General features: G+C 51.7%; 1 protein-coding gene across 1 annotated transcript; it reads right to left on the bottom strand.

Moving 5' to 3' along the window:
• Positions 1 to 241: 241 nt before the first annotated feature.
• On the bottom strand, positions 242 to 12,439 carry BATF3 (basic leucine zipper ATF-like transcription factor 3). Its single transcript, XM_047753772.1, has 3 exons — positions 12,238 to 12,439; positions 9,491 to 9,595; positions 242 to 739 (listed from the first exon to the last, which is right to left on the bottom strand). The coding sequence occupies exons 1-3, from the start codon at positions 12,313 to 12,315 to the stop codon at positions 554 to 556; spliced, it is 369 nt and encodes a 122-aa protein (XP_047609728.1). The 5' UTR covers positions 12,316 to 12,439; the 3' UTR covers positions 242 to 553.
• Between the last annotated feature and the right edge of the window lie 273 nt (positions 12,440 to 12,712).

Below are 12,712 nucleotides of genomic sequence, written 5' to 3'. Positions count from 1 at the left end.
GAGAGTTGACGAGGAGGGAGGGCTGTGCAGAGCACAAGTCACGCCCAGCACATCCCTGCATGACCCAGCTGGGGAGTCCCACCCCAAAGGTACCTCCCCCTCTAGCATGGACGTGGCTTTGGGGGAGAGGACCAGGAGGACAAGCGAGACCCAGGAGCTGCAAAACAGCCTGAGGAGAAGGATGACCTCTAACAGGAAAGGAAAGGTATTGTGCCTCTTAGTTCCAAGAAGAAGGTGAAAGGAGAGAAGATTCCCACTTTATTATCCATTCTCTGGAGGAAATGATTCTGCACAACAGCGGAACCTCCTAGCTGCCAAAGTGGATGCACAGTGATGCTTGAGGATGGCCTCCCCGCCTGGATCCGCTCAAGCTCTGAGCCAGGCACCTGTGGGAGCATCAAGCTGAGCCTGGGCTGCTGGGGACACGGCCCGAAGCTCTGAGGAGGTGACCCGGCCACAGGACCCCTGGTCCACAGATGCCGGCAGAAGCCTCCTCCCAGGTGCGATAAAGACCAACACTCCTCGCTGGGCAAAGGAGGGCCGTCCTTGGGCTTCACCGGGGCAGGCAGCCAGGCACGGGGTCTGGCCGAGGCACCGGCACAAAGTTCATGGGGCACAGCAGCAGTGGGCACATCTTCTCGTGCTCCTTCAGCGCCTCACTCAGGTGCTTCAGCTCCTCTGTCAGCTTCCCGATCTCCCTCCGCAGCACTGCATTTTCTTGCTCCAGGCATTCGTATTCCTGGTGAGACAGAGAATACACGAAATTGGTGCTGAAACCACATGCCCTTCCTCGGTCCTCCCAGCAGATCGAATCCTTGCCACAAGGCTCACCCCGGTCCCTGAAAGCTTTCTCATGAGCTGAGCCCACCTGCACCATTCAGATTAGTTTGTTTCTTCCCTCCCCACTGGCAAGAAGGGCTCACAAAGGCCAGGCTTTGTTTTTTTTTTTTTTTTTCCAGGGGATTCTGGCTGAGCCTGAGGCATTTAGAAGTTCCTGGGCCAGGGATCGAGCCAGGACCACAGCAGTGGCAAGGCTGAACGCTTCATTGCTAGGCCACCAAGGAACTCCTTGGGCAAGCGGCTTTGATTTTTCGCCTCATCTTTATCGAGGTATAATTTACATAAGATAAAATGCACCCACTTCAAGTGTATGATTCAATGAGTTTTGACAAATGCAAACAACTATGTTGAGAAAGAAGCAGAACATTCCCACGCACTGAAAAGTTCCCAGTTTCCCTTTGGAGTCAGCTGCCCCTCCCCCAGCCACTGATCTGCTTTCTGAAGGTCTCTGTCGGGTTCACTGCACCAGCCCCAGCACCTGGAACAGAGCCTGGAACATAACAAATGTTTGGTGCGTGCTGAGTAAATGAAGGACCATATTCCTCGCCTTGGCTCCACTCCAACACTCACCTGTTAAGTCTGCGCTATGTCAGAGTTTCCAGAGGCTCAAAACTAGGGGAGGTCAGAGACCCCCTTAGCCACACCCAGACAGTGTAGAAACTATCCCCATGTCATTCCACCTCCAACATCCAACTTGTCCTGGGCATTCTCTCCTTCAAAGGACAGTCTGAGCTGCCTATTAGAAAGTTCCTCTTTGTACTGATCCAAACTCACTCTCTCCTTCAAACCCACCTACGGGGCTTGGTTCCACCTATGGAACCACAGAGAGTATATGCAATACTTTTCCAACGCCACGGTTCTTGAAATGTTAGGAGACAGCCCCATACCACTTCCCCTTAGGTATTCTCTGAACCCAACTGTTTCAGGTCCTCTGAGTACCTTGGGTTTTAGGACTTGTGGTCCCTCTGCCCTCCTGGAAGCCATCCCTGGCACATGCTCCGATTTGCCAGGAGCTCTGAGAAAATGTTCCCCAAATGCAGTGCATGATTCTGGGGATGGTCCAGCCGTGCAGAGGGCAGATGCGTGGAGGCGGTCTGCTCTGGGCTGGACCTAAACGCACAGCCGCCTCACTCGGGGGATTCTCCCGGAATCTGCACAGAAGTGCAGGCTTGGTCTGCATCTCTGTCTGTCCTTGAAATACGATTGATATTTTGGCTTAAGGATGGCCTTTACATCCGCTTCTCCTGAATTTCACCGTTTGCTTGGGCATCTTCCAGCCTAGCAAAATCTTTTTGAATTTGATTGTGTCAGTTCTTGAATTAGTGATACCGCGCAGCTCAAAGCTGTTCCCTAACTTGATGAGGCAGATCCTTTTCTTCATTCAACTCATTAAAAGTCCTATGATGCTTGGTCGCTTGCAGAGCCCTGCAGTACACCATCAGAAACGTTCTTAAGGCTGACAGTCTGAATTGCCTCTTGTTGAAATGTCGCTTTCAATCATTTCTAGGCTTAGAGTCATATGACTACGATCCATATGCTTAGGCTTCGTCGTACCATGCACGTTATGCATTGCCTGAGCTGGAGATCAACCTTATTATCTTACCAGTAATTTTTAAGAAATATTACTTTAAAAGTCTGATCTTTTTACAAGCCATGAAGACACATGCAAATTCTCATCTCTGCCCTTTTCCTAACGCTGTCAGCTGCCTTCCTCCTTTTTTTGTGTGGGCCCAGCTCAAGACCACCACTTCCAGGAAGGCTTCCCTGATCACAGCACCTGGCCGAACCACATCTCTCATTATATGCTCTTTTTTTTCTTTTTTTTTTTTGCATTTAAAAATTTTTTTATTACAGTTGATTTATAACGTTCTGTCAATTTCTGCTGTATAGCCCTCATTATGCGTTCTCATCAGTCTTGTATCATAATCCATCTTCCTTATATCAAATAAGGTCTCTCCCCAAAGATGGGAACCATAGAGAAACTAGGGGCCTCTGCCACCTTGTCCCGTATGCCTGCCTCATGGACCCCAGTGCTGGCATCTACAGGCTCAATGACTCCCCACGCCTTGCCCTAGGGCTCCTTCTCTCACCCCCTTCCTGCCCTTCCTCCCCCTTTAAGCATATTCCTCTGTCTCAGAACAAAGGCCCCACAGGGGCTGTGTGCCGAGGCCACCGGAACCATCCCTCTGCCTCCTATTTTTCCCAGGCAAACTCTCAGGGTGGCCTGGAATACTGTCCATGGCAGGAAGCCTCACCCTCCTCCCCAAAGGCTGTCCTGGGGCAGCTGGGCTTCACTAGTCAGCCCCGTTCTGCCTGCAGCTACCACCCCCAACACCCCACCATCCCCTCTGGCTTCTGACAAGCTCTAGGCCTGGAATCAGAATTCAGTCTCCCAACAGAGCCAGAGGTCCTGCACGGGCAGGCAGGGTCTGGATGGAGGCCGAGGAGACTACAGCTCATGGTGCGCGTGCATGCGCGGGCACACACACGTACACACACACTCGCCCTCCACCTGTAACTGGAAATTCTCTTCACCTCCAAGTAAAACGGAGAAAACATTTGAATGGTTCCAATAAGCCAAGATTTTAATTAGATTCCAAAGAAGAGAAAAATCGCTTCTTGTGGCAGACTATTCCAACCGCCTTTATATAGTCACCGAATTTGCAGCAAGATGCTTGTAAGCCCTCTGGAGGCCACAGGGGCCACGCTACCTGAGTCCCCTGCTTTCCCTGGACCCTCCTCAGAAAGGCCACAGAGCTGCCCATCACAGGCGCCCTGCAGGCCCCAGGGCTGCTTCTCCACGGGGACTTTATCTTCTGGGATTTAAATTTTACTCATCAATCTGCAGGGGGGCTTTTCTCAGGCGGAGAGAACAAAAAGGAAAGAAGAAGTCAAAATCTTCTTCAGGTGAAGCCAGTTCCACAAAAATAAAAGGGGGTGCTGGGGGTGGGGAGGAAGAGGAGGTGAGAACACTGAGTGGGGACAAAGGGGACCAAATCAGACCCACTTCACCCGAGAAGAAATTACCTGAATTTAATTTACAGGAAAAATAAGCCAAAACCATTAGATCCTTTGTTCCTTCTAAAGAGACCATCAGTTTAGCTCAAATCTTGCTGAGTCTCGAATCTCTTGCTCCAGAGGGATTTGAAGTCACTGTCTGCCTTCTCTGGGTATTTGCAGGACACAGTCCCAAAGCAGAGACTAGAAACTGGAGGTGGTGAAATCACTGCAAATCCCAGTTCTGTCTCAGAAACTAAGCTGCTGTCTAGGGCAGTGATTCTCAACAAGGGCAATTCTGGCAGTCCCCAGGGGACATCTGGAGTGTTCAGAGGCAGTTTGGGTTGTCACTGCTGGGAAGGTGCCTTGCCGTCTCCAGTAAGTCAAGGCCATAGATGCTGCTCAATATCGTACAGTGCACAGGACACCTCCCAAGATGAGGAAACAGCTGGCCCTAAATGGCAGGAGTGGTGAGACTGAGAAACCCTAGTCTGGGCTCAAAGAGATGGATCTGGGGGGATTTGGATCCAGGATGCCTTTGAGGCAAAAGATGGGTAAAGAAGCTAATGCAGCTACCAGGGCCCAAGATGATAACTAAGGCAGAAAGGAAAGGAGGGGAAGGAAAAGGCCATCAGGACCACACAGACCCCATTCCCAAGCAAAACAAGTGAAACGCATTGGCGCAGTGACTCTTCCGAGGTCATGCCTACTTGGGACCTGATCCCCGAGTCCAACCAAGGTCAACTGCAAGTGCCACGCGATGACAGCAATTCTGCTTTCACTTGGCAGTGCCTGGACCTGAATTCCCCCCATGGTGGTTACCAGCAGTAAAGGGCCATGAGAGCTCAGGATTTTACAGTAAGTCCATCCCCAAGCCTTAAGCTCATACACTTCCCAGCAGAAAAATTGTGTCACCAGCAAGGGTTGTACAAATAAATGTCATCATCAGTTTCTAAACCCAGGGACGGTGGCCATGAAGCAGTCTCTTAGAATATGCAATATCTGAAAACACCAGGGTAACACATACCACAATCGTATTGCCCAAGAAAGTTGTCGGTTTGTGACATTTGGGGTTCCTGAGGATGGCACTGCTGCCTTCCTTTTCTGACTCAAAATTCTTTCTCAGTCTTACACCTATGGGCGCCTGGCTTGAACCAGCGTGACCCACTTCTGAGCCACTTTCAACTTGGCTTAGACAACTGGACGGTTCTCTTGGGTTCCCATTTGTCAGTCTGGACTCAGGCGTGTGCCTGATGTTCAGAGATGAATAGGGGTCAAAATCCCCATGAAAGGGGAAAATGCCTTGAAGGGATGACTTGAAAAAGCCACAGTGAACAGCAAGGCACACAGACACATACTGGGATCCACTTCTCATCATTGCAGTGTGACTTCCAGCAACACCACCCTGAGGGGAAAACTCAAACAGCTCTGAAGAGTGACTCCAGCCTCTCAGGCTCTCCTCCTGCCCTGCTGTGCAGGGGGTTCTGCCCCGATGGGCGGTTCCCTGGTTCTGGGGATGCAGAGCTGGGGGAGGAGGCAGGTGGCCGAGAGACTTAAGATTTGGGATTGGAGGGAGGTTTTCCGGTTGTTGGAGGAAAGCGAGGCTCCAGAACTGACTGGGCAGGTGAGACAGGTGGGGCGTGTACACACACCTTGCTCTAAATACCCTTCGTGGTATTCGGGAAAGGCAAAGAAAGATCTTGGGTTGCTTGGAGAGAGTCAGCAACACTAGCCCACAGTATGGAATAGAGGAATTCAGGGGATAAAGGCTTTACTCCATGCCCCAGGGAGTAGCAGGCAGTCATGGCCATCAGGTGTGAGCTGGCCTCCTTCTGCATTTGAGGAGAAGGTTTCCATGCACTGTGTCTGGCTCTTCCTCTTCCAACCGAGATGTGGCCTGGGAGCCCCAGGGGGCCTGAGGGGCTTTCAGCTGTGACCCACAGCAGTGTGCTAGCTCCTCTGCCTTCAACCCACTGGGGCATGGTAAATTGATTCTTCATCTCATTTTTTAACCAGACATCCCACTCTCAAAATGTACTTTTTTTTTTTTTTCCTTTTTTGTGGCATATGGAAGTTCCCGGGCTAGGGGTCAAAACAGAGCTGCAGCTGCGGGCCTATGCCAGAGCCATAGCAACGCCAGATCTGAGCTGCATCTTTGTGTGACCTATGCCACAGCTTGTGACGAGGCTAGGGATGGAACCCACATCCTGACACACACTATGTCAGGTTCTTAACCTGCTGAGCCACAATGGGAACTCCCAGATGTTGTTCAGAGTTTATACAAGTGACTAGCGACACCAGTGACCAGTCACACCTGTGTGTAGCTAGTAATGCTAAAGGTGTGGACTTCCACTTTGGGGCCTGTGCATGGGTGGCACTGCTGTCCTGGCCCCCCTGACACTGTGGTTCTCAAAGGAACTGGCCTTGCTGCGGGGGGGGGGGGGATCTGCCAGCGGTACACCATCGTGCGCTATTGTTGCAGCTCCACAGAGAAAGAGCAGACGTGGACGTTCCTGGGCTGCAGATCAATCAGCCCCATTCCTGGAAGGAGCAACTAACGCAGTTATGTTTCTGGATGGCAGAATAAGCTAGGAACCCTCTGAAAGGCCCTCCACCCACTGTTCTCAGAGAGACGAGGCAGAAGCAAATGTGGCAAACCGGCCCTAAATTTCCCAGGTATCTGGTTCATCTGGCTATCACATCCAACAAGGACAGAAATTGAGACCCATCTTTTTTCTGACCCTGTATGCAAGCATTTGTTGAAGGTAGGCAGGACAATGCCTCGCAAAGATGTTCACACGTCGGAACCTGCGAATATGTTACCTTACGCGGCAAAGGGAACTTTGCAGATGTGATTTTACGTTAAGGGTCTTAAAATAGGGGGGAAACCTGGATCAGGCAGATGGCCCCAAGGTAACCCTGAGGGTCTTTATAAGGGAAAGAGTCGGGGATCAGAGGAGACGTGGCCACAGACACTGGCAGAGTAATGCCGCGTGAGAAAGACTCAGCTGGCCAGTGCCCGCTTTGAAAATGGAAGGGCAGCATTCCACTGGGTATTTGTGTACCACATCCTCTTAACCCAGTCATCTGTCAACAGACATCTGGCAACATGGAGGCAACCAGAGTCTCAAACTAAGCGAAATAATTCAGAAAGAGAAAGACAAAAACCATAGGATATCACCTACATGTGGAACCTAAACTGTGGCACAGATGAACCTGTCTACAGAACAGAAACAGACTCACAGACATAGAGAACAGACCTGTGGTTGCCAAGGGGGAGGGGGAGAGAGTGGGATGGATGGGGACTTTGGAGTTGGTAGATGCCAACTAGTACATTTAGAATGGATAAGCAATGAGATCCTACTGTACAGCACAGGGCACTATATCTGTCTCTTGGGATAGAACGTGACGGAAGATGGTATGAGAAAAAGAACGCGAGTGTATATACATGTAAATACACACACACACACACACACACACACATATTTATATGACTAGGTCATTATGCTGTACAGCAGGAACTGGCACAACACTGTAAATCAACCATACTTTAATACAAAATTTAAAAATAATTTAAATTTCCTTTAAAAAAAGGAAAATGGAAGGTGACCACAAGCCAAAGACCATGCAAGCCTCTGAAAGCTAGAAAAGGCAAGAAACAGAGCCTCCAGAATGAATGCAGCCCTGCTGACAGCCTGGTTTTTGCCCCGTGAGACCCATTTCATATGCCTGACATCCAAAACTGTAAGATAATAAATCTGTGTTGTTTCAAGCCATCAAATCTGTCAGCTGTAGGAAATGAACACACTGCCCTTGGGAACTCCTATGCTTCCCAAGGACAAGGATGAGACCTTACCCTTCTCTTCACGACTCAGTGGCAATGCCTTGCCTGTAGTGGTTCTTAGTAAATATTTGTCGAATGAATCTACTCAACCTGGGTCCACAAAAAACCTCATCCAAGTCATTTAGTCACCTCTACACACACGATCCCGCAGGACTTACAACTGAGGGTCCTCTAGTGTGTTTTGACCTGAATGCACCTGACTTGGACTGGAAATACCTTTAGAGGAAGGCACAGGTGCTCTGAACACAGGGCCTTGCACAGACTGAGCCTCAAGTCACCTCTGGGGATTAGTGGTAACATGAAGCTAGAACCAGGATTGCTTCAGGAGTAAGGGGGAGGGGAGAGAAGAGGCAAAGGGCATCCCAAGTCCTCTGTGGAAATTTTACAGACCTAATCCAGGCTGGGACAGACCTTCTCTGACCCTGGCCTGAAGACTCTTTCTAGGATCCAGACTTTCTGGAAAGATCTGCCACCACCCCTTTACCCCCCACCGCCCCATGTATTTCTATCAGCAGGTCACCTCTCCCTGGAGCATGTGCTTTCTAAATCTGTTCTCTGCGTATCATGAAGGGGTTTTCAGAAACTGGCATTCCCCCGCACAACGCCTCAGAGTCTCTTACGCTGTCAATGACCCCACACTGGCCTTGCTGGACAATCCCCAGCGAAAGCGTGGCAGGAGAGAGCTGAACTACAACCCTTAATTACTCACACCTACCCTGTGCAAAGACAAGAGCACAGAAGTGCCGTGAATCCCTGGGACAGAGCCTGCATCCTGGATGCCTCTGATGTCAGCGCCTGACATGGAACGGTTCCCATGTCCTGGCTGTGAGATTATGTGAGATTATGCGTGGGGCTAACCAAAATGGAAGCGTTTAGGAGAAGTCCCCATCTCCTGATGTGGGTGATGAGCTAGATGGTGAGTGAGCCCCATTAACTGCAATTTGAAGACAGTGAGAAGAGAAAGCCTCTCAGTGCACAGACACACACTTATGGCCACACTGGGGCCGAGGAGCCCTCAGTGAACCCACTTGAAGGCACCTGGCAGACACTGGAGCTGTGGGACAAGGTCTTGTTGGAATTATCAACACCGGCTTGAGAGCGAGCACGCGAGGAGCTAATGCTGGCAGACCATAGGCTGAATCTTCCAGGATGGTGGGGAAAATGGCAGAGCCTGAAAGTCTGGCCATCGCCAACATTTAAGAACACAGAGGTAGAAAAGCCGATAAAGAAACTGAGAGAAAGAGTGGTTAAGAGGGTTGGAAAGGTAGGAAATGTGGTCTCTTAGAAGTTAAAGACTCTGAAAGAAAATTTTAAGATGAGGGTCAATGAGGGGTCCCAGCAAGTTCAAGGATGAGGAGACTCAAAAGAGGCCCCGAGACCAGGCAGTCCCAGGGCACTAGTGGCCTCAGTGGAGCAGCTTCTGCAGGAAGCTGCGCGCGTGTGCGTGTTTCAGGAGAGCAGAGGACATGAAGACAGCAGGTCTCTTTTCAAGAAGCAGGAACGTGAAGGAAGGAAAGAGAAGAAATGAGGCACCAGCTTGAAAGGGAATCAGGATCAAAAGGAGGTTTCTGTGTTTACGATAAAGGGAAACTTGAGTGTGAGACACAACGAGCTGGTGGGGGAGAAATGGAGACACCAGTGAGCGAATCCCAACGCTGCGCTGGAGGGACACAGCGGAATCCGAAGTGCACGTGGCTGACCTGGTGAGGAGCGAAGCGTGACCTCAGGGCCACCACTGCGCAAGGGCAGAAGATGACTCCCCGTCGTCGTTGTGGCCCTAATGTGGCTCTGCCCCAACCACATTCTCACCTCGTGGAGTTTGTCAGCCTTCTGGGTTTGCTTCTTCCGACTTCTCTGAGCAGCAACTCGGTTTTTTTCTCTCCTTCGGACCTTCCTGTCATCATCCTCAGGGCTCTGGGGAGAAAGGTTTGGTCAGATCTCTGCCCTTGATGTGCACCCAGCCTTGCTCACCCTTTGATGGGCAGCCACAGCAGGGCTGGCTGCTGCATCCCTGGGATAAGAGCGGCCCTGGTTGAAAGCACTCACCACGCGCTCGGGCTGTGTTGGCTGTTAACCTCCACCGCCACCCCGAGAAGTGTGTGGTGGGCCACCATTTAAAAGATGAGGAATAAGAAACTCAGAGAGGTTGAGGAACTTGCTCCAGGTATCACAGCTCGTAGAGGGGTGAATGGGAAGTGGAACTCAGGTCTGCTGGACTCCTAACCACCGTTCACAAACCTCTCCCCCGCAGGGCGTATGCCTGGAAGAGGTGTGGTGTCGGTGGTGTTTATCTGAAGACGGGAAAGGCAGAGGGCAGCTGCGATCTGGGACTTGCCGTGGGCTAGGCTTTCTGCCATTACACACAAACAGGTACTTTTGATACTGTGTGCAAAGCACAAGGATGCTGATAACTCATTGCAACTATGTAACTTTCCCAGCGAACCCTAAACACACTTGGGGACAAGAAGCATCTCTGAACAGTGCTTGACTGACATTTTGTTTCAGTGACTCAGAAAGCAAATTTATGATGTGTCTTGAAAGCTCTTAGCTATTTAGGAGTTTTAACCAAACCTGGTCAAATCCTTCAACAGCTATCCTTAAACAGACAGGCAGAAATGTTACGGTAAAAACATTTTATCCAGTTGTAGAAAACATGGAGGAGGGGAGCAGTATTTGCTTTCCAGAAGCCTATGAGAAGATCCCAGGGAAATGTGACCTTTAAAGAGTGTAGAGGCCAACAGATTACTATTAATGGAAGGCAAACATTGGTAACATAAGATAATGGACTCGTTCAGTTATCATTTTGTCTGCTCTCAAATTCCACATAAGAAAGACACATGTTATCTCCCCAAGTTAGGACTGGGTAAAGGATTTACAGCATCTGCAAGAAAATAAAGCCATGAAAGGAAACAAACAAAAAACACAACAAACAGAAGTGGCCTGGAGGCAGTGCTTAAGGACACAGGCCCAAGGTGTTAAAACACAGTCTTTTCGAGGCAGAGTTTTGGTAGACATAACCAGAACACAAAGGGGGTGTAGCAGACAGAACTTTAACCTTAGAAAACGCAGCTCCTGGTTTTATCTCTTACTATTAATATAACCTTGGCAAAAGGACTTAAATGCTCTGATTTTTTCAGTTTTGTTGTAAGAGATTCATTCATTTGGTTGTAATGTGATTCATTCATTCTTTTACAATTATTATCTGAGTGCCTGCCATGTGCCAAGCAATGCCCTGGACACTAGAAACATATGCCCCAAACAAGTGGTCAGTAATTTCTGCAGTGAGCATCCTAACAGCGCAAGGCTTGGGACTGCATAAAATGAAATTTTATCCCAAAGCTCTTAGCACATGGTACGCTCCCAATAACCTGTTAAGGTTGCCATTTTTTTCAAGTGAATTCCCCATAATGCTGGTCACCAAATTATGCCTCTTTTTTCATCATCAGAAAGTCATAGGGACAAGGAAACAGCCTGCATGCCGCCCTGTAGGAGCCGACACTCAACACTAATTTACCACCTCGTATATGGTCATACCTGACAACCAGCAGAAACATTTAATCAAGATGAAAAGGAGGGAGCAAAGGGTGGAGATATTCAAATATTATTAACCCCATCTCGATTAGTGCTCAAGAAATCCCAAGAAATTGATATAATACTGACTTTACACGTGGGGAAACTGAGGCTCAGGGCGGTTAACCCTGCGCGTGGAAAGCCGAGGCCCACACTCAAACATGTGACTCTTTAGTCATCCAATGACTTTCTGTGCCTGGCATGGAACTGAGAAGAAGGGCATAACTATGAAAAGATTCTGTCCTAGAGCATGAGTACGAAGTTTTCACACTGCCTTCGCTGCCGGCTACCTTGTCTCAGTTTCCTGAGAACGCGATTGTAAAAGTCGTTGCAGGCAGCGCAGAGGACCGGGTGCAGGTTGAAGGCTTTCCACCAGCTATGGGGGTGGAGTCCGCCCACTCTGGGCCGCTACCTCGTACCCCTGGCTGATCCGTCCAGAGTTCCCCATTGGGGAGGCAACCAGAAGAGGAGAGATGTTGGGAGTGCCAGGGAACGAGCTGCCCCTTGGGGCGAAATTTCCCCTCTCCCTACCTTGGCCCCCTCTCGGAACGGCCGGGAAGGACCATGCGCTCCGGCTGTGGGGTGGCAGCCGGCGGCGACGCATGGATGGCTACACCCTGGGCAGCGCCGACCCCACGTGCGGGAGAGTATGGACCGTGCCGAGCCCAGCCAGGCGCTGGCGCCCTCTGGCCTCTCCTCCTCCTAGGCGCCGGAGCCCAGTCACCACCTCGGATGCCCCGGGCACCGTGCGTGCGCCGGGGGCAGCCGGGCAGAAGCTCACGCCTCGGGCCCTGGCCCGCCCCCTCCCCCGTCCCCCCGCCCCACCCCGCTCTCATCTGGCTCCCGCAGCGCCCTCCGCCGCTGCACTCGGTGATCACCATCCTGGAGCCCCGGAGCCCCGGAGCCCCGGCGCCCATCTCCTCGCGCCTCCCCGCGCCCTCCCCACCGCATCCCCCGCAGTCCTCCCTGCAACGTTAGTTTACTACCTGCGGCTGTGCCTGGTTCCCAGGAGCCGAAACGCTCCTCTGCAGGACGCTGCCGGCGGCCGGGAGCCCTTGCGACATGCCGGGGCGCTGCTCCTGCCCGACCCGCCCAGCCGCGCAGCCTCGCGGAGGAGCGGCCGCGCGGCCCGGCGCGCCCTGCACGCGGGGCGCTGCCTACCGGCTCTTTCGTGCTCGGGGCATCCTCGCGCCTCCGCACCTGCCGGCCCCCGCCTCTGCCCCGCCCCCCGGGCTTCCCGCTCTCCCGGCTCCCGCGCCCGCTGCGTGTCGCTGGGTTTCCCCACCCCCTCGTCCCTGCCCGCCGTCCTTCCCGTCCCCAAGTCCGCCCCGCCCCTCCTTCTCCCACCCCCGCCTCGTTTCCTCCTGTCCCCGCCCTCTCGCCGCACTTCGGGGTCCCAAATCCCACCCCTGTCGCAGCTTTCCGCTGGGGCCCCACTCTTCGTGGAAGTCACGTGGGTGG

The sequence above is a fragment of the Phacochoerus africanus genome, chromosome 11 (genome assembly GCF_016906955.1).
Source record: "Phacochoerus africanus isolate WHEZ1 chromosome 11, ROS_Pafr_v1, whole genome shotgun sequence".
NCBI classification, from domain to species: Eukaryota; Metazoa; Chordata; class Mammalia; order Artiodactyla; family Suidae; genus Phacochoerus; species Phacochoerus africanus.
The sequence above is the reverse complement of the archived record's forward strand: the minus strand, read 5'-3'. Positions and strand labels throughout refer to the sequence as shown.